Source organism: Lissotriton vulgaris, chromosome 7, assembly GCF_964263255.1.
Source record: "Lissotriton vulgaris chromosome 7, aLisVul1.2, whole genome shotgun sequence".
In the NCBI taxonomy this organism is placed as follows: domain Eukaryota; kingdom Metazoa; phylum Chordata; class Amphibia; order Caudata; family Salamandridae; genus Lissotriton; species Lissotriton vulgaris.
In genome coordinates this window covers 1360943694-1360966990 of record NC_141695.1, presented here as the reverse complement: position 1 = coordinate 1360966990, position 23297 = coordinate 1360943694, and the positions used below count along the sequence as shown (strand labels likewise).

At 51.8% G+C, this 23297-nt stretch overlaps 2 protein-coding genes across 2 annotated transcripts in view; one reads left to right on the top strand and one right to left on the bottom strand.

Moving 5' to 3' along the window:
- The window catches only part of SETD1A (SET domain containing 1A, histone lysine methyltransferase), a 960878-nt gene that overhangs the window by 868583 nt on the left and 68998 nt on the right, over window positions 1–23297 (top strand). The gene's annotated exons all lie outside the window — the stretch shown is intronic.
- Window positions 1054–2782, bottom strand: LOC147703698 (uncharacterized). Its single transcript, XM_086928408.1, is given in 3 exon segments — window positions 1054–1124; window positions 1127–2510; window positions 2624–2782. Coding segments are annotated over 3 exon segments (1614 nt in total).

The following is a 23297-nucleotide window of genomic DNA, read 5'->3' as shown; positions in this document are numbered from 1 at the left end:
CGGGCTTCAGGGACCCGATAGGGTTGTTGACGTACCGTTTTTCCGGGTTTGGTTGTATTGGCATGTTCGATTACAGAGGTGCGACCCGGGTAGGAGGAGAAGATCATTTGTAACTAGCTCAAGGATGTCCGTAGATCCTGTCTTTGGTTTTCGGGCAGATCCGGATCGATGCACGCCTCATAGGACAAAACCGATTCGGGTTCTGTACCCACCAGTACAGGGAGAGGACCGACCCTGGCCTTCAGTAGGTTCACGTGGTTAATCTGGGAGATATGTCTGTTAGGGTCTGTTTCAACCTCGTAGGTAACCAGCGTTACTTATCGCAGGATAGGAAATGGGCCCTGCCATTGTCCTAGTAGTTTGTGATCCGAGGATGGGATCAGGAGAAGAACCAGGTCACCTGGGCCAAAAGACCGGGGTTTGGTGCCCTTATCGTACTGGTGCTTCTGTTTGGCTTGTGCGGTCACCATATTCTGCTTTACGATGTCCCGTATTTGCCCCAAATGTGTCTTGAGGTTTTCTACGTACTCAGGGAGAGGTCTGGTTCGGTCTGGTTCGGCCTCCCAGGCCTCTTTGGCCATATCCAAAAGGGTTCGTGGGGGTCGCCCATATAAGAGCTCATAGGGCGAATATCCGGTGCTGGTCTGAACCTTGCAGCGGATCGCAAACAGTGCTAGGGGTAGCATCTCCTCCCACCTTCTGCTCTCAAGGGCCAACAGCTTTTTCAGGGTAGTCTTTAGAGTGGCGTTGTAGCGCTCAACCAGCCCATCTGTCTGGGGGTGGTAAGCTGAGGTCCTTATCTGCTTAATACCTAGTCGTGAACACACCTGTCTCATCAGGGTGGACACGAAGGGAGTCCCCTGATCGGTTAAGATTTCTCTAGGGAAGCCTACCCTAGAGAAAATCGAGATCAAGGCTTTGGCTGTGTTCTGGGTTGTAGGTTGCCTTAAGGGTACTGCTTCAGGAAAGCGGGTGGCGTAATCGACCAGTACTAGAGCGTATCGACAACCGCTTCTGGAGGGCAACATGGGGCCTATAATGTCCATCCCTACTCTACTGAAGGGAATATCGATCAGGGGTAGAGGCTGTAAGGGTGCTCTGGGGGGTCGATACCTGCTATTCTTTTGACACACCGGGCATGTACGGCAGTACAGTTTTATTTGCTGGTAGACACCTGGCCAATAGAATTTCTCCAAGATAGCCTGTCCTGTCTTCTCGTCGCTAAAGTGGCCTCCCAGCAGGTGACTATGGGCGAGAAACAACAACTTGTCTCGGAAGGGTCCCGGGATTATCAGCTGTGGTGTTTGTTGTGCCCCTCCCTTCCTGTATAAAAGGCTGTTCTTTCTAAAGAAATAGGGACCTACTTGTAAGGGGTCTTCGTTGTCCAGGGCCCGTCTCCAGGCGTCTTGGAGGACGGGATCCTCCTGTTGGGCAGCGCGGAACTCCCTGTCGGTTTCCCAGGGGTGTTCTTCCGCTCTGACGGGAAGGACAGTGGCATGGCTCCTTTTCTCCTTCTTCTTTTGGGTTTTTGATTTGTATGGTTTGTCCGAGGTCTCTTGACTTAGTTGGTCGTGTGGAAACGGGGCCTCCAACCACCACTTTTCCAGGGAGTCGGTGGTCTCATGGAGAAGACGAGGTAGTCCAGAGTAGTCGCTGCCCAGTATCACCTGCTCCGGGAGCGTCGGAATAAGGCCAACAGTGAGTGTAGTACCCTGATCCGTCGGGTGTTGAACTCGAACCCTGGCAGTGGGGTATAGTTTTGTGTCTCCATGCACACACTGGATGGCTACCGTACCGGTCACTGGTCCCACAGGGTTTGGCAGCTCCTGAGGACGGAGTACACTTTGTCTGCAGCCTGCATCAGCAAGGGCTAGAACAGGGCGTCCCTCAATCCGTACCGGGCAATGAAATCTAGGAGGGCTAGTTTCTGTAGGGAGGCATACATAGTTCCGGGTGAGACCCACCTCCATTGGTTCGTCTTTCTGGGGACACACTCGGGCGATGTGCCCATATCCCCCACAGTGATAGCACTGTGGACCGGGTGGGGGTGCCCGCGGTACAACAGGGTATGGGAACAAAGGGGTAAGCTCTGGTTTCTTGGGTAGGGGAGGTCTCGGTGTTCGGGTCACGTTATGAGCCTGGGGACGATGGGAATGTTCCTCTTTTGGCCTCTGAAAGTCTTGGGTGCGGCTGTAAGCGCTGGCGATTTCAACCGCGCTCTCCAAGGTGAGACGGGCGTGTTGGCGAACCCATTTTTGGGTGGAAGGATGTAGGGAAGCCAAAAACTGTTCCAAATATATTTTGGAGAGGATTTCTTCTTTCGTGGCGGAGGCAGAACGCAACCAGCGATCGTCCAGGTCCCTGATGCGAAAAGACAGTGCTCTTGGGGTGTCTTGTGGTCCTTCTTTTGGTTGGCGCAGCTTCACCCTGTAGGTTTCATCGTCTATGCCTAGACGTTCCAGGATACAGGTTTTGATATCGGCATAAGGTGTTTGGCCCTGTACATTGGCCTGTTGATACGCAGCTTGTAATTCGCCGTTAATTAGTCCGGGTCTTCTCCCGGGACGTACTTTTGGAGAACCACTGAGGGGAGGGAAGTGACAGGTCTTTGGTGGCCTAATACGTCCGTGAGCTTTCCCATAGCTTGGTCCTGGGCCGCATCTTGACCCTTCAATACGTCATGCAACTGGCCTCGGTCCTCCTCGGCGGTTTTGAGGAATTGCTCCATCATTTCCCCCAGTTGTTCCTGGGTCTCGGCGAGTTTCTTCACGGCGGCCTCCATGCTTCCGGACAATCCCACTTCTGACACCAACTGTTGTCGTGGGGCGAGTGCGGGCCGGAATAACAGGCGTGGAGGCCGTATATAGTGGGCTATGTCTTTTTATTTGTTCGTGCACAAAGTCAAGGATAGACAAAAGTCTGGATAGGGGTAATCCCGACACGGAAGGTGTTTGGTTGAAGTTCCCAATGACGGCTCCTGGAGGTGGGCGGTAACACGGGTGGACGTAGAGCGGGATGTCGTCCACCAGGTCGGTCCGGCTCCTTCCGCGGGTGGTGGTTCCTCGGAGGCGGGCAAGGAGAGAGAGAAAAAAGGGCCGTTAGTCTGACCGTTCTGAATGGTATGGGCACCTATTACCGTCACCAGGAGTGCAGAAGTAAAAGCGGACAGTGAGGGAGGTAGGGGGGGAAGGATACAGTCGGGAAGGAGAGGAGGGTGTCGGAAGGTAGTCAGTGCAAGACGTATCGTACAAGTGCCGTGATCGCGAAGGGTTGCTTTATACTATATACAGTGTTCAGTGAGACCCAGGGAGGCGGTGTCAGTTTACACTAGGGTTATTCACAGTCTAGATACACAAGAGGGGATTGTTACTCACATGCCCCCGCCGCAACTCTCCCGCGAGTTACGGCCGCTCTCCAGCGTCCTCCACAGACCTCCACCAGTCCTCCGTCCAGACCTTGTTGTCTTCTCCTTCTTCGTTTTGCTTCACAGGGGTGCCGCCGTCCGTCTTCTGCCACGAGTCGAACTCTCTGCACACACTGCCGTCCTCGTTTCCTGCTTTTCCTTCCTCCGTCGTCTGGTAGGGGGTGGGACTTCCGGGGTCACTCGGGAGTCCTTCCGGTTTTTCGTCCTTCCGGATTGGGTCCTGCAATGAGGGAGAAAACAATGGAGTCCGGGTTGCCAGGGACGCCGTCGGATCGGCCCGCAAGGCTCTGGACCTCGAGGGAAGCGTCGGGTCACTCAAGGTAGGGACCGCATTCTGTTCACACTCTTATAAAAACAAGAGGTTCTCTCTCTATTACAAACAAAAAAAGCAATAGAACCAGTCCCCTCGCCTCATCAAGGCACAGGGGTTTACTCCCTATATTTTCTAATTCCAAAAAAGGACGGCTCTCCCAGGCCAATATTGGACCTCAGACAGTTAAACCTTTACATTCAGTCAGACTACTTCCACATGGTCGCTCTCCAACAGGTGCTACCACTGCTTCAACAAGGTGTCTTTCTCTCTACTCTGAATTTAAAGGATTCCTATTTCATATTCCCATTCACCTCGCTCACAGGAAATATCTCCGGTTGGTGGTAGACGGTCAACACTATCAGTTCAAAGTCCTTCCGTTCGGGGTTACCACAGCACCCAGGGTCTTCACAAAGTGCTTTAAAGTAGTAGCAGCTCACTTACGAAAACAAAATGTTCGAGGCATGTGAGCTGCAGATCGTACACTATGCATTAGATTGCCACCTGGTGTTGGGCTCGGATGATTGCAGGTTGTTGTCTTCTTGGAGAAGTCTTTGTAGTCACAATGTAGGTGACTCCTCCCTTGGACAATACTGCGCATGGGCATCGGCTCCATCCTTAGATTGTTTTTTTCCGCCACTCGGTTCGGATGAAAGTTTCTCCGCTCCGGCTAGAAAAAACACTTTTCAGCAACTTCGAAGTGCAAAATCTTCCTATAACTGATATCGACATCGAATACAACTTTTGACACCATCGACTTGATTCCGGTTCATTGACACGGGCCGCTGGGCCTATCGACGCCGTGCGGCCTACACCACATGGAAAGAACTCCGTTCAAGAAATGCCTGGTATGCCGAGCAAAATTTCCACATAGCGATCACCACGAGGTTTGCAACCTCTGTCTATCGCCGAATCACGACGAGTCGACCTGCACAGCTTGTGCATCCTTCGATCGAAAAAGACCATCCGGGATCGGAGGGCCCGTCGACACGAAATGAGGAGATCAGCCCCAGCACCGGAGGATATCTTCGACGAGGTTCCGCTCGTTCCGGAAGAGGATTCGCCTGATCTCCAGATCATATCAGAGGCAGAGTACTTCTGCCCCTGCACCACATGCACTGCCCAAGCCAAAGGCGAAGGTCAGCACTCCGCCCAAGGGGCCCAGTCGAGACCAAGTACCTCCTCATGAAGCCCAGCCTTCGAGCTCGGCTCAGAGGAAAACAACTACACCTTCCGGTGCTTCTGCACCGAGCAAACCACACGTGCCGATTCCACCACCTCCATCGGCACCGAAGCCTAAACACCCTTCGGCACCGAAAGCGAAAGACCCTTCGACACCGAAAGCGAAAGACCTTTCGGCACCGAAAGTAAAAGATCCTTCGACGCCGAAACCTAAAAAGGGAAAGGCACCAAAAGAAGCTCCGCCTCCGAAGCCGTCCGCTTCCAAACCTAAAGAGGGAAAGCCAGCGCCCGACGCCACGACGAGGCCAGCTTCCACTCCGAAGAATCCCGCTCCGGTGCCAACACCCACAAGGCCTGATTCCGAGGTTCCCAAGTCCTCGGACACGCCTACCAAGCCGAAATCAACACCTTCGGCACCGAAAACTTTGCCACAGGGCGCTGTAACACCTCCCAAGGCAAATCCCCAAAAACAACCTCCGTCTAAACCGAAAAAGTCGACGCCGAAGAAGGTTGTAGAGGAAGATGAACTGTTTAGACCAGATCCTAAACAAAAGAAGATCTACATAAACCCAAAGACTGGACATGTAGGTGCTATACCTCATAAAAAGAGATCAGCAGAAACACCACCTTCACCTGTGGTTCCTGCCAATAAGAAGGACTGTGCAACTTCTCCTATGCACCCTCCCTCTCCTGTATCTCCTTCCTCTCCTATCCCTCCTTACATATCACCTCAAATGTCTCCTGTCCCCTCTCCTGCATCATCACATTCACCACAGACTGATGAGGAGAATGACTTAGGTGGTGGGGAGGATCCACATGTGGACCCAAATACATATCCTTTAGATGAGGATGTCTACCCTTTTCCACCACATAATGTGCCTGATATCCCTGATCCACAGTTATACCTGTCAAAGCCTTCTCCACCAGAAGACAGCATTGGTTTGAACCACCTCTTACACAGAGCTGCTCTTTACCACAATGTCACAATGCATTCTGATGACATTGAAGAAGACTTTCTATTAGACATATTTGAGCCATCACACAGATCTACTCAAATTCTTCCCATGTTCAATGGAGTCATTAAGCATGCTCCAGAAATATTCAAAGATCCTGTACACGCTAGTGTTCTAAACCCAAGAATAGAAAAGAAATATAGGCCTGCACCCGCTGATCCAACCTATATTAACACCTTGGCTGCTTGAGTGGATTTCCTCCTGTGCTGAAGGATGAAGGTCAATGTTAAAGGGTGTGGTCATGACGAGCGAGCACAGCTCCACTGTGCCTCATGACGAGCTGAGCTCGTCATGAGCATGGAAGGGGTTAAAGGAGACCCTCCATTAGACTCTTTAGTAGTGTCCAATGCAAGAAAACGAGCGAATTCACAGACTTCTGGTGAAACGACCCGACCTGACAAGGAATCCAAAGTTATTGATGCGTCAGGTAAGAGAATAGCGGCCCAAGCCACAAATATATGGCGCATTGCCAGTACGCAAGCCCTTCTTTCACGTTATGACAGGGCTCATTACGACCAATTAGAGACACTACTACAACACCTTCCAGATCAATATAAAGATCAGGCAACAGAGCTCATACAAGAAGGCAAATTAATCTCAAATGCCTCAATAAAATGTGCCCTAGATGTCTCAGACACAGCTGCTAGAGCCGTAAATACTAGTATCATACTCGGAAGATATGCGTGGTTACGCATTTCAGGGTTTAAACAAGAGGCGCAAACCACAATCTTGAACCAGCCTTTCAACCAAAACCAATTATTTGTCCCAGAAGTAGACACTACACTGGAGAAAATGAAGAATGACACTGACACTGCAAAGTCAATGGGAGCTCTACAGTCCACACAGACTAGAGGTTCTTTTCGTCGCTCCTTTTATAGAGGAGGCTCCAAACAAACTGGAGCAGATACAACAACATCTTTCAAGACACAGACTCAAACCTCCTCTAACAAAGGTTATTTTAGAGGAGGATACAGGGGCAATAATAACAAGGGAAGAGGACGCGGTAACAACAGCAATCGCTCTTCCTCCACAACTAAACAGTGACTTTCCTCTGCTCCCCCAACAGCATTCCACTCCTGTGGGGGGCTGATTAACACAGTTCCTGCCTGTCTGGAACTCCATAACAGCGGACAGGTGGGTGAGACAGATTATCCAACATGGCTACTGCCTAGAACTTGCAGCAACCCCCCAAACATACCACCCAGGCAGCGTCCTATGTCTACAGATCACCTGACTCTGCTTCAACAAGAAGTCCTAGCACTTCTACAAAAAGATGCTATTCAACTTGTCCCATTAGAAGAACAAGGAACAGGGCTTTACTCAATGTATTTCCTAATCCCCAAAAAGGACTGGACACTGTGACCAATTCTCGACCTCAGGCCCCTCAACCATTACATACTATCAGATCATTTTCATATGATCACTCTGCAACAAATGCTCCCACTACTGCAACAAGGCGATTTCCTTTCAACACTAGACCTGAAGGACGCCTATTTTCACATCCCAATACATCCTGCTCACAGGAAGTACCTACGGTTTGTAATACAAGGACAACACTATCAGTTCAAAGTTTTTCCTTTTGGTGTCACAACAGCACCACGAGTGTTCACAAAGTGCTTAGCAGTAGTAGCAGCAAATCTCCGAAGACAGCAGATACACGTCTTCCCCTATCTGGACGATTGGCTCATAAAAGCCAAGTCATTCCACCAATGTGTACAACACACTCAGCAGACAATTCAACTGTTGCACAACTTAGGATTTACGATCAACTACACAAAGTCGCACCTAGAGCCTTCGCACGTGCATCAGTATCTAAGAGCTACCATAAACGCGTCTACAGCTCTAGCGTATCCCAGTCCAGCCAGGATACAGAGCATTCAAGCCTTTAAACTCCACTTTCCAACACCAGCAATCTCTCCAGGCAAGAGTGTTCATGAGGTTAATAGGCATGATGGCATCCTGCATCTTCATAGTACCACATGCAAGACTGCAAATGCGTCCATTACAGGAATATCTGGCACAACAGTGGAATCGGGCTCAAGGTCAGCTCACAGACCTGGTGTTGGTAGACAGCCGTACGCATCGCTCTCTGCAATGGTGGAACACCAAAAACTTGACAAGAGGACGGCCGTTCCTCGAGCCTGTTCCACAGATAGTGCTCACAACAGACGATTCCCTCACAGGATGGGGAGCCCATCTCTTACACCATACTACTCAAGGTCGATGGAACAACCAGCAAAAGCTGTTCCAAATCAACCATCTAGAGTTGCTAGCGATATTCTTAGCACTCAAAACTTTTCAACTTCAAGTACAGAACAAAGCTGTCTTAATCTGGACGGACAATATGACAGCGATGTACTATATACAAAAACAGGGGGGGACACTCTCTGCAATTGTCCCAGCTCGCACAGAACATTTGGAGATGGGCCATTACTCAAAACATTTATCTGTTAGTGGAACACCTTCCAGGGGTTCACAATCGGATAGCGGATCTGTTAAGTCGGCAGTCACAACAGATTCACGAATGGGAGCTACATCCACAAGTTTCTTCAGCCATTCTTCCAGCAGTGGGGGCACCCACACATAGACCTGTTTGCCACCCACGAAAATCCAAAATGCCCAACCATCGCCGCCAGGTTCCCACACACACGGTCCAAGGGCAATGCAATGTGGATGAACTGGTCAGGCAGATATGCGTTTGCTTTTCCGCCTCTCCCCCCTCATTCCACTAGTGGTGCGCAAGCTCAAACAACAGTCTCTCAAGCTCATACTAGTAGCTCCCACGTGGGCACGCCAGCCGTGGTTCACCACACTACTAGACCTCTCCCTGGTTCCACATCAAAAGTTACAGCTCACACCCTCGCTGTTAACACAGAACCATTGAGAAATCAGACACCCAGACTCAAACCAACTGAATTTGTCGTTCTGGCTCCTGAAGTCTTAGTTTGGTTATCTCAACCTACCACCAGACTGCATGAACATCATTAAAGAGGCCAGAAGACCTACTACCAGAGCGTGTTATGCTGCTAAATGGAAAAGATTTGCAATTTATTGCAAACATAATCACATTGAGCCACTGGATGCCTCCATCCAAAATATAATTTGTTACCTTTTACATCTAGAAAGGTCTAATTTGGCATACCTGTCTCTTTTTAGAGTACCTGCAATCAAAGCATTCATGGAAGGATTAAAGAGAATAATCCCTCCCAGACTGCCATCTTCTCCTGTATGGAACCTGAATCTTGTCCTTACGAGACTTATGGGACCCCCTTTTGAGCCTCTGCATAAATGTGAACTGCAATTTCTCACATGGAAAACTGCTTTCCTTGTTGCCATCACCTCTCTCAGAAGAGTAAGTGAAATACAAGCGTTCACTATGCAAGAACCATTTTTTCAAATACATACTAATAAAGTGGTTCTCAGATCTAATCCAAGATTTCTACCAAAGGTTATCTCACCTTTTCACCTAAACCAATCTTTAGAGTTACCTGTGTTTTTCCAAAACCCAGCCTCTGTAGCAGAGAGGGCCTTACACATGTTAGATGTTAAAAGAGCTCTACTTTACTACATAGATAGAACTAAATCCTTTAGAAAGACAAAACAATTGTTTGTATCTTTCTCTCCCCCACACTAAAGGTGGGATTGCCAGGTGGATTGTAAAGTGTATACAAATATGCTATCAAAAAGCTAAACGCACACTAACAGTTCCTCCTAGAGCACACTCCACTCGCAAACTAGGAGCCTCTATGGCTTTCCTAGGAAATATACCATTGGAGGACATATGTAAGGCAGCATATATGACATGGTCTACACCACACACCTTCAATAAACACTATTGTGTTGACGTGCAAGCCAAGCAGCAAGCTGCAGTAGGCCAAGCTGTCCTTAGAACACTATTTCAGACTACTGCAATGGATACAAGCGACCACCGCTAGGGGAGACACTGCTGCACAATCGATGCATAGTGTACGATCTGCAGCTCATATGGCTCGAACGGAAAATGCTACTTACCAGTATGCATCTGTTCTTGGCATGTAGAACTGCAGAGTTGTACATGCCCTCCCGCCTCCCCGGACTTGTATCCATTCCAGTTCGCATCTTACTTAGATGCACACGCATGGACATCCTTTTTTTCTTACTGTAGCTCTACTAACTCCATCATTTCCCATCATGGCGAAAAACAATCTAAGGATGGAGCCGATGCCCAATGTGCAGTATTGTCCAAGGGAGGAGTCACCTATATCGTGACTACAAAGACTTCTCCAAGAAGACAACAACCTGCAATCATCCGAGCCCAACACCAGGTGGCTATCTAATGCATAGTGTACGACTCTGCAGCTCTACATGCCAAGAACAGATGCATACTGGTAAATAGCATTTTCCATTCATCTGTTCCCTTATCTGGACGACTGGCTCAAAAAATCCAAGTCACACAACAGCTGTGTGCAACACACACACACAACAATCCAGTTGCTTTACCAATCGGGATTCACAGTGAATCTTCCCAAGTCTCACCTCCAACCCTCCAACACACAACAACATCTAGGAGATATAATAACCACATCTGAAAGAGACACGTTAGTGATAGATTCCTTACCTTAGAATATCCCCAGGCGTCAGACTGGATCCGGAAGTTTTTGCGTAGCAGTACCCTTGCGCGTCGGTAGGCGTCGTCTGCGTCTCCGCGTCCGGCGTCGTGGGCGCCGTGATGACGTCGTCGGAGTACTTAGACGCCGCCTCCGCGTGCTGACGTCAGTTCTTCTTTTTTCCGCGCCAGCAAGCGCAGGTCTGGAAAAAGCAGTAACCCGTAGTCAATTTTTGGCTAACTTTTTGGATCATTTTTGATCATCTTTTCGAAGTCGATCGACTCCGGACGGTGCCTAGGGATGCCTGGTTTTAAGCACTGCGAGGATTGCGACCGCACGATGTCGATCACAGATCCTTACCGTCGGTGTGTCCTATGCCTCGGCGTCGACCACGACGACAAGACCTGCCCCGACTGCCGGGCCCTGTCTTCGAAAGCCAGGCGGGAGCGGGCCCGCAGGCGACACGAACTCCGGCAGTCGGCCCTGCGCCGCGAAAGGTCCCGGTCCCACGGGAGGTCGAGGGACAGGTCATGGGGTCGGAGCCATCGCAGCTCCGAGAGTCGGCATCACTCCTTTGGGTCGAAGTCGTTGACAGATATGAAACATAAGAAGTCGAAGAGACGTCATCGCTCTTCTGACTCCCCCCGACGCTCGCACGACGCGCCCGGGGGTTCTGGTGGAACCGCCCATGCGGCTCCGTCGGAGTCGCGAGCGCCGCGTCCTGTTCCACACCTTCCGGTCCCTGGGCAAGACGCGACGCCGGAGGAGATCGAGCGCTTCCTCATGGCCATGAGGTCCCTCTCTCCTCCAACAGGCTCTGCGGCGCCTTCGGGCCCAGCGGACCCGTCTGGGGCCCCTAGCGGGTCGGCGGCTTCGACCCCGACGCCGTCGGGTGCTTCGGCCTCGACGCCGCCGGCGCCTTCGGGCCCGGCGCAAACCCCCCCACCCGGCGTCGGTCCGTCAGGTGTCACCTCCGGCGCCGTCCTCAGGCGGCGCCGTCCCCGATGCCTCCCTCGCTCCGGTTCCGGCGTCGGAACGGCGCCGCTGGGCGCCACTTTCGACGCCGCTTGGGGAGTTTACCTTCTATGAACCGGCCTCATCGTTTGACGACCCTGACTATCAGGGGATGGGTGAAGAGGAGTATTGGGAGGGGGAGTGTCAGTCTCAAGAGGACTGGACAGGTGGACTTGGGGATGCCAGTGGTCTGGACACATCTCCAGACACTGGTTTTGTCTCACCTCCTACAGTGGCTTCGGAGGAGGGGGCAACTTACAGTGTGGTGTTGATGAGGGCAGCCAAGGGCTTGGGCCTTGAGCTCCCCGTCGCGGCTGTGAGGACTAACCTCCTCACTGAGGTCCTTAAACCGCAGTCATGCTCGGCCGAGCCTCTGCTGCCGTTTAATGAGGCCTTGTCTGACGTTCTTTTGGGCACTTGGTCCAGGCCCGCTACGGTTTCTCCCGTAGATAGGAACGTGGCCAGACGCCACCGCCCGGCCCCGGGCGACCCATGTTTCCTGTCCACCCACCCCACCCCCGAGAGCCTGGTCATGCAGGCATCCAATTCCCAGACCGCATTCCCGTCGGCTTCGCCAGACAGGGAATCCAAGAGGTATGAGCAGTACGGGAAAAAGATCTTCTCATTGTAGGAGAGTAGGGTCTGCAATCCTATGGTCACCCCAGATTTTTGGTTTTTGCTTCACTGGCTTACGACTTTCCCTGGCTGTGGGCCTGCTAATCAGACCCACAGCCTAGCTGTTCTCTCTCTAAATTGACATCCATGTACTTTAGGTGCATTTACCAATTGGTATTGGGTCACTCTTGTAAGTCCTTGTACAGTGTACCATAGGTACCCAGGGCTAAAGTGAACCCAAGGCCTATCAGGGGCTGCAGCATGTATTATGCCACCCCTGGCTGGCCATCCAAATCTGACACAACTGGCTGATCAATCAGCTGGGGCAAGGTGGTGTAATCACCCTTTGCTTTAGATATAGTATACCTATCTAAACCTAAAATGGACACATATACTCCTATAAGTCACTCCTATGGCAGGCCTTAACAATCCTGGAGGCAGAGTGCTTGGAATTATGTGAGATGGTGCTCTAGTATGAGCTGAGCCTGTCTGCAGCTTTCGGAACCAAGTCCTTTAGATGTTTCAATGATAACGCATAACATATACTCTTAAGTGCATTATAATCCTCGCGGTTAAATGCTATCTTTGGTATTGCTTTATCAAAACATGTCGAGTAAGGTGTCATACGAATTGGAATACTACCCCCTCACCAGTTCTGGCGACGGGGGTAGCATTCCACTCTTTTAGAGGGACACGACATGTATGTAACTGTGAACCCCAGTTAAAGTTGACTCGAGCCTCAGCATCACAAAATGGATGCTGCCACCACAGACACAAGTCTGACCTCATGCTGCTGGGAGTCCATCCAGCGAGGTAGGCTTGGACATTTGGTTTCCTGCCTTGGGAGGTGCTAGCACCACCCCAGACAGGATTTTGTGTATTGGGTAGGACAGGCCTGAAAGGAATGAGACATGTCTGGGGCACACAAGGTGTCCCTGTGCATACCCCGGTTCAAACCAGTTGCTGGGGCACTCCAGCCCCAGCGCGAAACCGGACAAAGGATAGGGGGTCTAACCACCCCCCTTCCTGGTCCCACCCATAGGAGGGACCTAGTGATAGTACAGCCCCCTTTAGGAGAATGAAGGTAGGAGCTGGTCCCATTCCAAATTAGATTATCCTGAATTGATTTTACAAGAAGAAACTCTGGACTTCGACGTTCTGCTCCACAGAAGACTGAAGAAATCTCCCTTGTGGCCAAGGAGTGACCACCCTGCACAAGCAGGCACCATCAAGCATTCCAGCGGTTCTCTTTGTCTTCTTCCCTGGTGGATCCAGAATTCAGAGCCCGACGAGTCCCGGACTTCCAGACCTCTCCGACCTCAACTCACATCTGCAGCACAGCTGAGATCCGTGGGTGCGACGAGACACTTGGGACCGGCCATCTTGAAGAAACTGCACTTCGCTTCCAGCACGACTTCAGAGGCATCCTCGACGAAGTGCTTTGGGGATTGAGAAGCCCCAGCCCGAGCAGCTCCTGCACAGAAGATCAGCCCTCCTACATCCATGAGATCTGCAAGGGGGCCCTTTTTGCTTGATTACTTCTCGACGCGTTGTCTGGTCACTTGCCGGCTGGCTAGTGGCCTCCTAGACGACGATCCTTGAAAACTACACCGCTGGTCTGGTTGCTCCAGACTGGCCCTTGCTTCCCTGCAAAGGAGAAGCACCCCGGACCCTCCTGGTCCGCACCAGATGCCTTTTCCACTCACAGCGTGGGTTGCCTTTTCCAAGGTCTGTTGACACCGAATCCGGAACCAACACCGCCGACAGCGAGAGCCTGCGTGGGACAGCTCGTGCCTCCATTCTGGTCGTCGAAGACACCTCCTGGTCCACGTGGTTGCAGAGTCAAGCGTCCACTCTTCACCTGATCGCGACGACAGCATCTGGTTCCTTCCTGGTTCCACACCAGTCACTGGCTAGTGACTGTGAACATTGTCCCCTCTGCTTTCAGGTCTTCATCTTCCTTGATCCACCTTTGGATCACTTCGGACAGCTTCCTCCTGGTCGCCTGCAGCATCTTTCTTCAAGGCTCCATAGACTTCAACGCGGAAACCCGACACACTTTGACACCTATGCACCCGCAGCCCGTGGGTGAGGTAACAAGAGCATTTCGGTGCTCAAGGGTAGATTGACTCTCCTAGTGTCCAGATTTCCAGTCGTTTTAGTCCTAGCTAGTCAGAACTGTCCGTACTCACCTTTTTCGTAAAGTGTACTGTCCATTGACTTTGTTAGGCATCTCGCGTGTGAGTTCACACTCTGCACAGGCGTCCCATGGGCCTCCTATTACTTACCTAAGGTTAGGTTAGTGTAGTCCCAGTGATCCTACAGCCTCTGGACAGCTCCCTTCTTTCTATCGATTTCCTTATATCACTTGTTTAGTATATGGTTTCTTGTGCCCCTAGGGCACCATTGTAATTTGTGCAACTTAAACGTATTTTTCCTAAGAGTCTTGTCATGTGCTTAGCCCTCTGATCTCATAAAGAGTTCAGAGGTGTTTGTTATTAATAAATATCTTGTTTATTTTCATAACAACCTGTGTGGTGTCCTTTCACTTGGTATTCAAGGGGTTATATGTGGTAAAACAGCTGGCTTCACATGCCAAAAGAGTTTAGCCTAAGACTGCTTTGTCCATGCTACCATTAGGATAGTTGATCTATAAGGTTGACTTACAACCAATCACCATAAGGGTTGTTTGGACTGATTTAAGGTGATCACTAGAACTAGTGAGCATCATATATCAGGCCAACTTCTCACACTCATCCCTTAGCTTGGGACTGCGGTCTTCCAACACTGCATGCCTCTTGGGCCGCTACACCCAATCTCTGTGGGATACGGTTGCGGAAGTGCTGCCAGAGTGTCCGTTGGAGGTACGGGCCAAACTCGGCCAAGCCCTTGTAGAGGGCCGGGATTCAGCCAAATATTCAATATGGTGTGGGCTGGATACCACCGACTCACTAGGTAGAGCGATGGCAACGACAGTGGCGTTTAGACGCCACGCCTGGTTGAGGTCCGCCAACTTTTAGGCCGATGTTCAAAACACACTAATGGACATGCCGTTTGATGGCCGTCGCCTTTTTGGCGACAAGGCAGACCATGCACTTGAGCGCTTTAAGGACTCCAGGGCTACGGCCAAGTCCTTGGGCCTCTCAGCCCCGCGCCAGCAAACGGTTGCCTTTCGCTCCTTTCGTGGTCAAGGAAGGGCCGCCCCCACACGTGCCGCCAGCCACGCACCGCAGACTAACATCCAGCATGGTGGCGGCCGTGGAAATCGCCGTGGAGGCGGTCGGGGACAACGGCGAGGCCAGTCCACACCCTCCCCCGCAGAATCTGCCTCAAAACCCTCCTAGTCCGTGCTTTTTGGCCCATGTGACGCTAGTGGGGGGGATGGTTCGCCATCACCACTCACTGGCGCACTGTCACTATGGACAGATCGTCCGACGGGGCTACTCCCTCCCCTTCGAGACGACCCCTCAAGCCATGCCAGCGCAACACCACCGCGTATCTGAGGATCATTTGCAGCTTCTACAAGAGGAAGTTTCGGCCCTCTTGGCCAAGGGGGCCATCGAGCGCGTTCCTGGGCCAGAAGTAGGATGTGGTTGCTATTCCCACTACTTTCTGGTACCCATGAAGGGCAAAGGGGGCCTACGCCCTATCTTGGATCTACGTAACATCAGCGGCTTCCTCCGGAAGGAGAAGTTCAAAATGCTGACTCTGGCTCAGGTCTTAGCTGCCCTAGACCCAGGAGACTGGATGGTAGCGTTGGACTTGCAGGACGCTTATTTCCACATCCCCGTCCTGCCGGCCCACCGGCACTACCTGCGGTTCATGGTAGGACTCGAGCACTTTCAGTTTACTGTGCTCCCCTTCGGCCTTACCAGCGCCCTGCGGGTGTTCACCAAGGTGATGGCGGTGGTCACAGCTCATCTGCGCAGGTTAGGGGTTTCAGTCTTCCCCTACCTCGACGACTGGTTGTTGAAGGCGGGCTCGCCCCAGACAGTCGTCCGCCACCTCATGACAACGGCAGACCTCTTGCACCAGCTGGGGTTCTCCATCAATGTGCCGAAGTCACACCTGTGCCCATCTCAGAAGCTCCTTTTCATCGGAGCGGTTCTCGACTCGGCGCAGTTTCGGGTTTACCCACCCGAACAGCGGGTTCGGGATATACCTGCTCTGATTCCAATCTTTCGGCCTTTATCCTGAGTTTCGGTCAGGTTGACGCTGTGGCTTCTGGGGCTGATGGCTTCCTGCATCCTTCTGGTGCATCACGCCCGTTGGCGGATGCGGGCTCTGCAGTGGAACCTGAAGTTTCAGTGGGCCCAGCATCAGGGCAACCTGTCCGACCATGTCCTGATCTCGGAGGGCACTGCGAGACAGCTGCAGTGGTGGCTCACGGACCGCGATTGGGTCAGCGGCAGATCCCTCTCCCTTCCCCAACCGGAGCACGTAGTTGTGACGGACGCGTCCCTCCAGGGCTGGGGAGGCCACATGGGAGAGGCGGAGATCAGAGGCCTCTGGTCTCCGGCTTAGTCCCGGCTCCATATAAACCTTTTGGAGCTACGGGCGATTCGTCTAGCACTGAAGGCATTCCTCCCCTCTGTCCGGGGGAGTGTAGTGCAGGTGTTCACGGACAACACCATCGGCATGTGGTACTGCAACAAACAGGGCGGGTGCGGTCGTGGACCCTCTGCCAGGAGGCTCTGCGCCTCTGGCAATGGCTGGAACATCAGGGTGTGACCCTGGTGGTTTAACACCTGGCAGGTTCTCTGAACACCAGGACGGACAAACTCAGCCGCCGGTGCATGATGGATCACGAATGGCGTCTGAACTCTGACGTGGCGCAAGGTCTCTTTCTTCAGTGGGGAGAGCCTTGGTTAGATCTTTTCACCACCGAAGAGAACGTGCAATGTCATCAGTTCTGCCCGTTGGAATTTCCAAGGCGGCACTCGCTCCGAGACGCTTTTCGTCGCGAGTGGAGTTGCGGTCTGTTGTACGCCTTTCCGCCTATACCACTTCTGCCCAGAGTGCTGAAGAAGATCAAGCGCGACCGGGCTCAAGTCATCCTTGTGGCTCCGGACTGGGCACGAAGGTACTGGTATCCCGAGCTACTCAGTATGTCAGTCGATCCCCCGGTTCGTCTGCCTCTTCAGGAGGACCTTCTGTCGCAGCAGCAGGGGACGGTCCTCCACCCGAACCTGTCCAGTCTCCACCTCCATGCTTGGAGAATGAGCGGCGACAGTGGAGGCCATTTGACTTGCCTCCTGAAGTCTGTAACATCATTCTGGCAGCCAGGCGTCCCTCCACAAAGTCGGTATACGCCTGCAGGTGGAACAGATTTGTGGCATGGTGCACAGCAAAGGCTGTGGATCCTCTCTCTGCCCCTCTTTCTGTTGTTCTTATCTTTCTTCTTTCCCTTGCCCAGCAGGGCTCTGCTCTGGGCACTATCAAGGGCTACCTTTCTGCTCTTTCAGCCTTTTTGAGGCTGCCTGATCAACCTTCTTTGTTCAAGTCCCCTATTGGTATTGGATACTTGAAAGGCATCACACATACCTTCCCTCCTGTTCCCTTTGTGATGCCTCAGTGGGACTTGAGCTTGGTTCTTACTTTTCTGATGTGCGCTCACTTCGAGCCACTTCACAACTGTCCTCTCCGCCTTCTTACATTGAAGACTGCCTTCCTGACAGCCATCACCTCTGCCAGGAGAGTGAGTGAGCTCCAGGCTCTATCCTTTAAACCTCCTTTCCTTTCGGTCCATCCGGACAAGGTTGTGTTGCGGACAAGGCCCTCTTTCCTGCCCAAGGTAGTCACAGCCTTCCACATCGGGCAATCCATCACCTTGCCAACCTTCTTTCCGCCTCTGCATCCCTCAAGAGAGGAAGATAGGCTCCACCGTCTGGACCCAAAACATGCGCTCTCTTTCTGTCTGGATCGCACACGCCAGTTCCGGGTGGATGGCCAACTCTTTGTTGGTTAAGTGGGCGCTAAGAAGGGAAAAGCGGTACACAAGCGGGCCATCTCGCAGTGGATCATATTGTGTATTCAGGCGTGTTACTCCTTGGCTAAGAAGGAACCCCCTGTTGGGCTGAGGGCTCATTCCACTCGAGCCACGGCTACTACTACTGCCTTGGGCCGACGAGTGCCCTTGCAGGACATTTGCCAGGCAGCTACGTGGGCCTCGCTGCACACGTTTGCAAGACATTATTGCCTGGACAGCCAAGTCCGGAGGGATGGCTTCTTTGGCCGTTCCGTCCCCCAGGACTTTCTGGTGTGATTGTTGGTTCACAGACCCACCACCTGGGTTGGAATTGCTGGGTTATCTATTCTAAGGTAAGGAATCTATCACTAATGTGTCTCCTTCAGATGCACAAGTTAATACTTGTGTAACAATATATCTGTAAGAGACATTAGTTAGTGATAGATTCCTTACCGACCCACCCATCCTCCCCGTTCTGCGAACCAATATCTAGGGTTAAGGTCATCCCCCTTTCAGGGCCCTAGTTTCAAGGCACCAGTGTTGGTTTTTGGCATAGCTCTGCGTTTCTGGCGCGGAAAAGCTGTGTCTAAGAACTGACGTCAGCACGCGGAGGCAGCGTCTAAGTACTCCGACGACGTCATCATGGCACCGACGACGGACGCGGAGCCGCAGACGACGCCTACCGACGCGCAAGGGTACTGCTACGCAAAAACTTCCGGATCCAGTCTGACGCCTGGGGATATTCTAAGGTAAGGAATCTATCACTAACTAATGTCTCTTACAGATATATCGTTACACAAGTAGTAACTTGTGCTTCAAAAGCTCTAGCATACCCCAACCCAGTCAGGATATGCAACATTCAAGCTCTAATATCACAGTTTCAGCCTCAACACTGATTACCATATAGAGTGTTCATGCAGTTAATCGGGATGATGGCCTCTTGCATTCTCATCATCCCTTATGCTAGACTCCAAATGCGTCCCTTACAAGAGTGCCTGGCACGTCAGTGGAACCAGGCTCAAGGTCAGTTAACAGATCTGGTGTTAGTGGACAGCCGCACACATCGCTCTCTGCAGTGGTGAAACACACGAAACGTTCCAAAGGGCAGCCGGTCCTCTACCCGGTTCCACAGATAGTGCTAACAGCAGACACATCGCTCACCGGCTGGGGAGCTCATCTTTAAAACCATACCATTTACTGCATATGGACCCCTCAGCAAAAACGCCACCACATAAATTACCTGGAATTACTGGCAATTTTTCTGGCATTAAAATCCCTCCAACTCCATCTGGTAGGTAAAACTGTCCTGGTCCATACAGACAAAATGACAGCAACGTATTACATACAAAAACGGGGAGGACACACTATCTACAGCTTTCACACCTAGCTCAAAGCATATGGAGATGGGTCATTCCACAGAACATATTTATCCAGTATTGGGGTATCTTTGATAGATTCACTTGCTTAGAATCATCCCCGCCGGCGAGGTGGGAGTCTCGCAGTACAATAAAATATATACATTATAGTCATAATAACATCATACCATAGGCTATATTAGATAGCAAAGTCACTACACTAGCCTATCTTAGTCCTTTTGCAAAAAGAACCAAACTTGGAAACTAGCCAATCAGGCAGCAGCCCCTCCTAGAACCTTACCCGCAGAGAGGCAAACCCTCAGATTTTCTACCGCACCTCGTGTGTTAGGGAGTCTACCTGAGCTCTGCTCAGTTTTTACCTTAAGCCTTTCTTTCTGTGAAGAAATATGTCTGATTCCACGAAGAGTTTGTTTTTGGCCTGTTCTTCATGTGGGAAGAAGAGACTACACTTTGAGAACCCACATAAGGAGTGTATTTATTGCCTCTACCAGCACACAAGGTTAAGGACTGCAGGATCTGTAGAACCTTTCCTGCCAAGACCTTGAAGAATAGAGAAGGATGCCTGCTGGTGTGGTTGGAAAAGTTGAAGGCATCATCTGAAGTGGTATCTGAAGGTGAGGGCAGTATTAGTCCTCAAGTGTCCACCCCCATATCCAAGAAGAGGGATAGATATGGAGATCCTCCTGAGAAGCTGAGTAAGACCTTGAAAACATCCTCTTCTGAGGTGGGTCACTCTTCCTCAAAAAAAGAGAAAGTCTCTTCAGGGGTAAAATCTAGAGATAAGGTGAAGATTTCTCAGAAAACTACCTCAAAATCTCTTCAGGACCCTCCGTCGATGAGTAAAACATCTTCGTCGACGAGAAAATCACCACAGAAGGTGAGTGGATCTTCAGCGTCGAAGAAAAGTATACCGTTGACGAGATCCCCATCGTAGGCGAGTGTCCCTACGCCGTCGACGACTCACATCATGTCGACACCGGCTTCGTCGTCAAAGATACCGTCGACGATGCCTCCGCCGTCGACGGCGGTTATCCCGTCGACGACGAGTATCCCGTCGGCGATGCATCATGTTCCGTTGACGAGCCCGCCGTCAACGACGTTACCGGCTAATCGACGATCTTACCGTCGACGATGATTATACCCTCGACGGCGAGTCCACCGTCGACGACAACTTCAACTATGACGTCTACAACCACATCATTGATGATGTCTTTTTCCGTCAACGACATCTATGATCACATCGGCGATGCCGTCTTTTACAGCCATTTCAGCAGAATATGAATCACCCACCATCGACCTATATTTCTGCCACTTTGAGGCGTAAAAAACCTGCGCCTTTACAATTTACGCCTATTTTGAGCTCTAAATTGTTGTCTTCCAGACAATTTTACCATGATGTCTCTCACATTTCACCTTTACCTCCTTGCCCTTACTTGGAGGAATCTGAAGATGATGAGGACCCCTATGGACAGGCACCTGACCCTTCACAACTCAGGATAAAATATCAAGAGGATGATGAAGAAGAGGAGTACTATGAACCATGTAAGTCTCTAAGAGGGCCTCAAGAAGTATTCCATCAAGAGCCAGTGGTTCAAAAGCCTGCCTCCTTGCTCCAGGACCTTACGGCAATGTTAAAAGACTATAATAGCCGTTTTCCTCCAGTTCCACCTCCACAAAACCTTCTGCACCTATATAGATGCAACCTGTGACACCCGCAACACCAGGTTCGAGGCATGTGGGCTGCTGAATTCATATCTGTGCATAGATCGCCGCCTAGTGTTGGGTCCGGATGATTGCACATTGTTGTCCTGGAAGAGTCTTCGAAGTATCACGAGATAGGTGGCTCCTCCCCTGGACTACAGTGCGCATGGGCATCGCCTCCATCCCCAGATTGTTTTTTTCCGCCATTGGGTTCGGATGTGTTTCGGTTCCCTCTGTCGGAATCGATAGTTGTTTAACTTCCTAACTTGAGACCAAAAGGTCTTTAGGCTTGGCGTCGGTATCGTTTTTCGTTCGGGTTTAACTGTTCTTCAGCTCCGAACTCTTGCTGCCCTTCCGCGTGCTGTCGGCGCGGACGGGCCTACACGACGCTCCAGACATGGAACGAACTCCGTTTAAGAGGTGCCCGGTGTGCACCTCAAAGTATTCACACCTCGACGTGCACCCAGTGTGCAACAAATGTCTGTCGCCGGACCATGATGAGGCCAGGTGTATGGCCTGCTCAAAGTTCCGGTGTAAGAAGACTCTCAAGCTTCGTCGGGCCGCAAGACTCCAGGCCCAGCTATCGGCGCCCCCGCCAGACAACATCTGGTTGGAGACGACACTGTCTTTCAAGTTTCGGACTCTAGCCCGGCGTCAGAGGAGGAAAACTACGACGCGGGAGACGAAGAGTTTGATGAAGTCGTCGGTGAGGTTGGGGACGACGATGGGGCCATTGCCACCGTGGAGGATAGCTCAGAGGAGGAGCATCCTCAAACTGACTCAGGGGTCGATCCCCATTATACGGCCCAGGTCGAGGGATCGCCTTCGGGCCTTACCCAAGACCTCGTTATTCGTCCCACGGCCTCGCCTCCGGGCCCGGCCACGGGCATTTCTGATGTGCCACTCCCGTTAAAGAAAACGAAAGTGAAGCCATCGGGGTCCACACCGACGGTTTCGAAACCGAAAGTGAAAGTCGCGCTGGTGGGACAGTCGGCTCCGGAGGCCTCAAAGTCTAAGAAATTCAAGATGGCCGACAGCAAGAGCCACGCCAAGATGGCCGACCCGAAGACCCCGGTGTCGAAGCCGAAGGCGAAGACGACCGACGCGGCTGCGTCGGCGCCGAAGGTGGTCGAGGTCCATGACCCGAAAAAGGCTCCGAAGAAGCGTAAGGACGACGCCGAAGCTCTGGCTGTGCCGACTCCGGACGTCAAGGCCAAGGATGGTGATGTGTCGGCTCCGAAGACCCTGCCTTTCGCCGACCCGACTCCGGACTCGGGGAAATCGCTCGAGCCGGTCCAGCCCTCCCCGGCCTTAACAAAAAAGGTCGTCGAGTCCCTGCAGCGGATTCGGAAGGACGCTGTGGCTCCCGAACCGAAGGATGTGGTGCCGAAGCCTACAACAAAGCCGGCAAAGGCGCACACGCCTATCCGCTACACGCTGCCGCCGAAGACGACGCCGAAGGCTTTCGCTCCGAAGCATGGGGCCGGGGTGCCTTTGAAGGTGGTGTCCACGCCCAAGGCGTCCTTGGTGGTGCCGAAGCCTCGGCTCCATACACTCGCGGATGAGGAGCGTCGAGAGGTTATCATCGACGCCAACACCGGGAAGCTCTCTCTCCTCAAACGGAAGATCACTACGGAGCCGGTGTTGGAGCATTATCATATACCACTCAAAAACAAACAGGACTCTGCGGGTACCTCTGCCCCTGTAGAGCCTGCATCTCCACATAATTTGGAACTTTCACCTACGCATTCTATCGCTGGGGAAGGTGACAGAGAGGAGGAGGACGAGTACAATTACCCAGCGTACTCGGATCCAGAGGAGGTACATGAACCTTGGTCTGCCGGAGGAGACCCTGAGGACCCTCAGTCGGGTCATGAACCGCAGCTTTTTGCAGCAAAGACTTCTCCAACGGAGGACTCTGCAGCCTTCAACGCTCTGATTGAGAGGGCTGCAGCAAATCATGATGTCGACCTACATTCAGATCCTGTGGATGTCGATTTTCTGTTTGACACTTTCTCAGTGGCTGAAAAGTCAGTCAAGACTTTGCCTATGCTCAAGGGAGTGCTGAAGCACGCATCAGAGGTTTTCAAGGAGCCCACTCGGGCGCG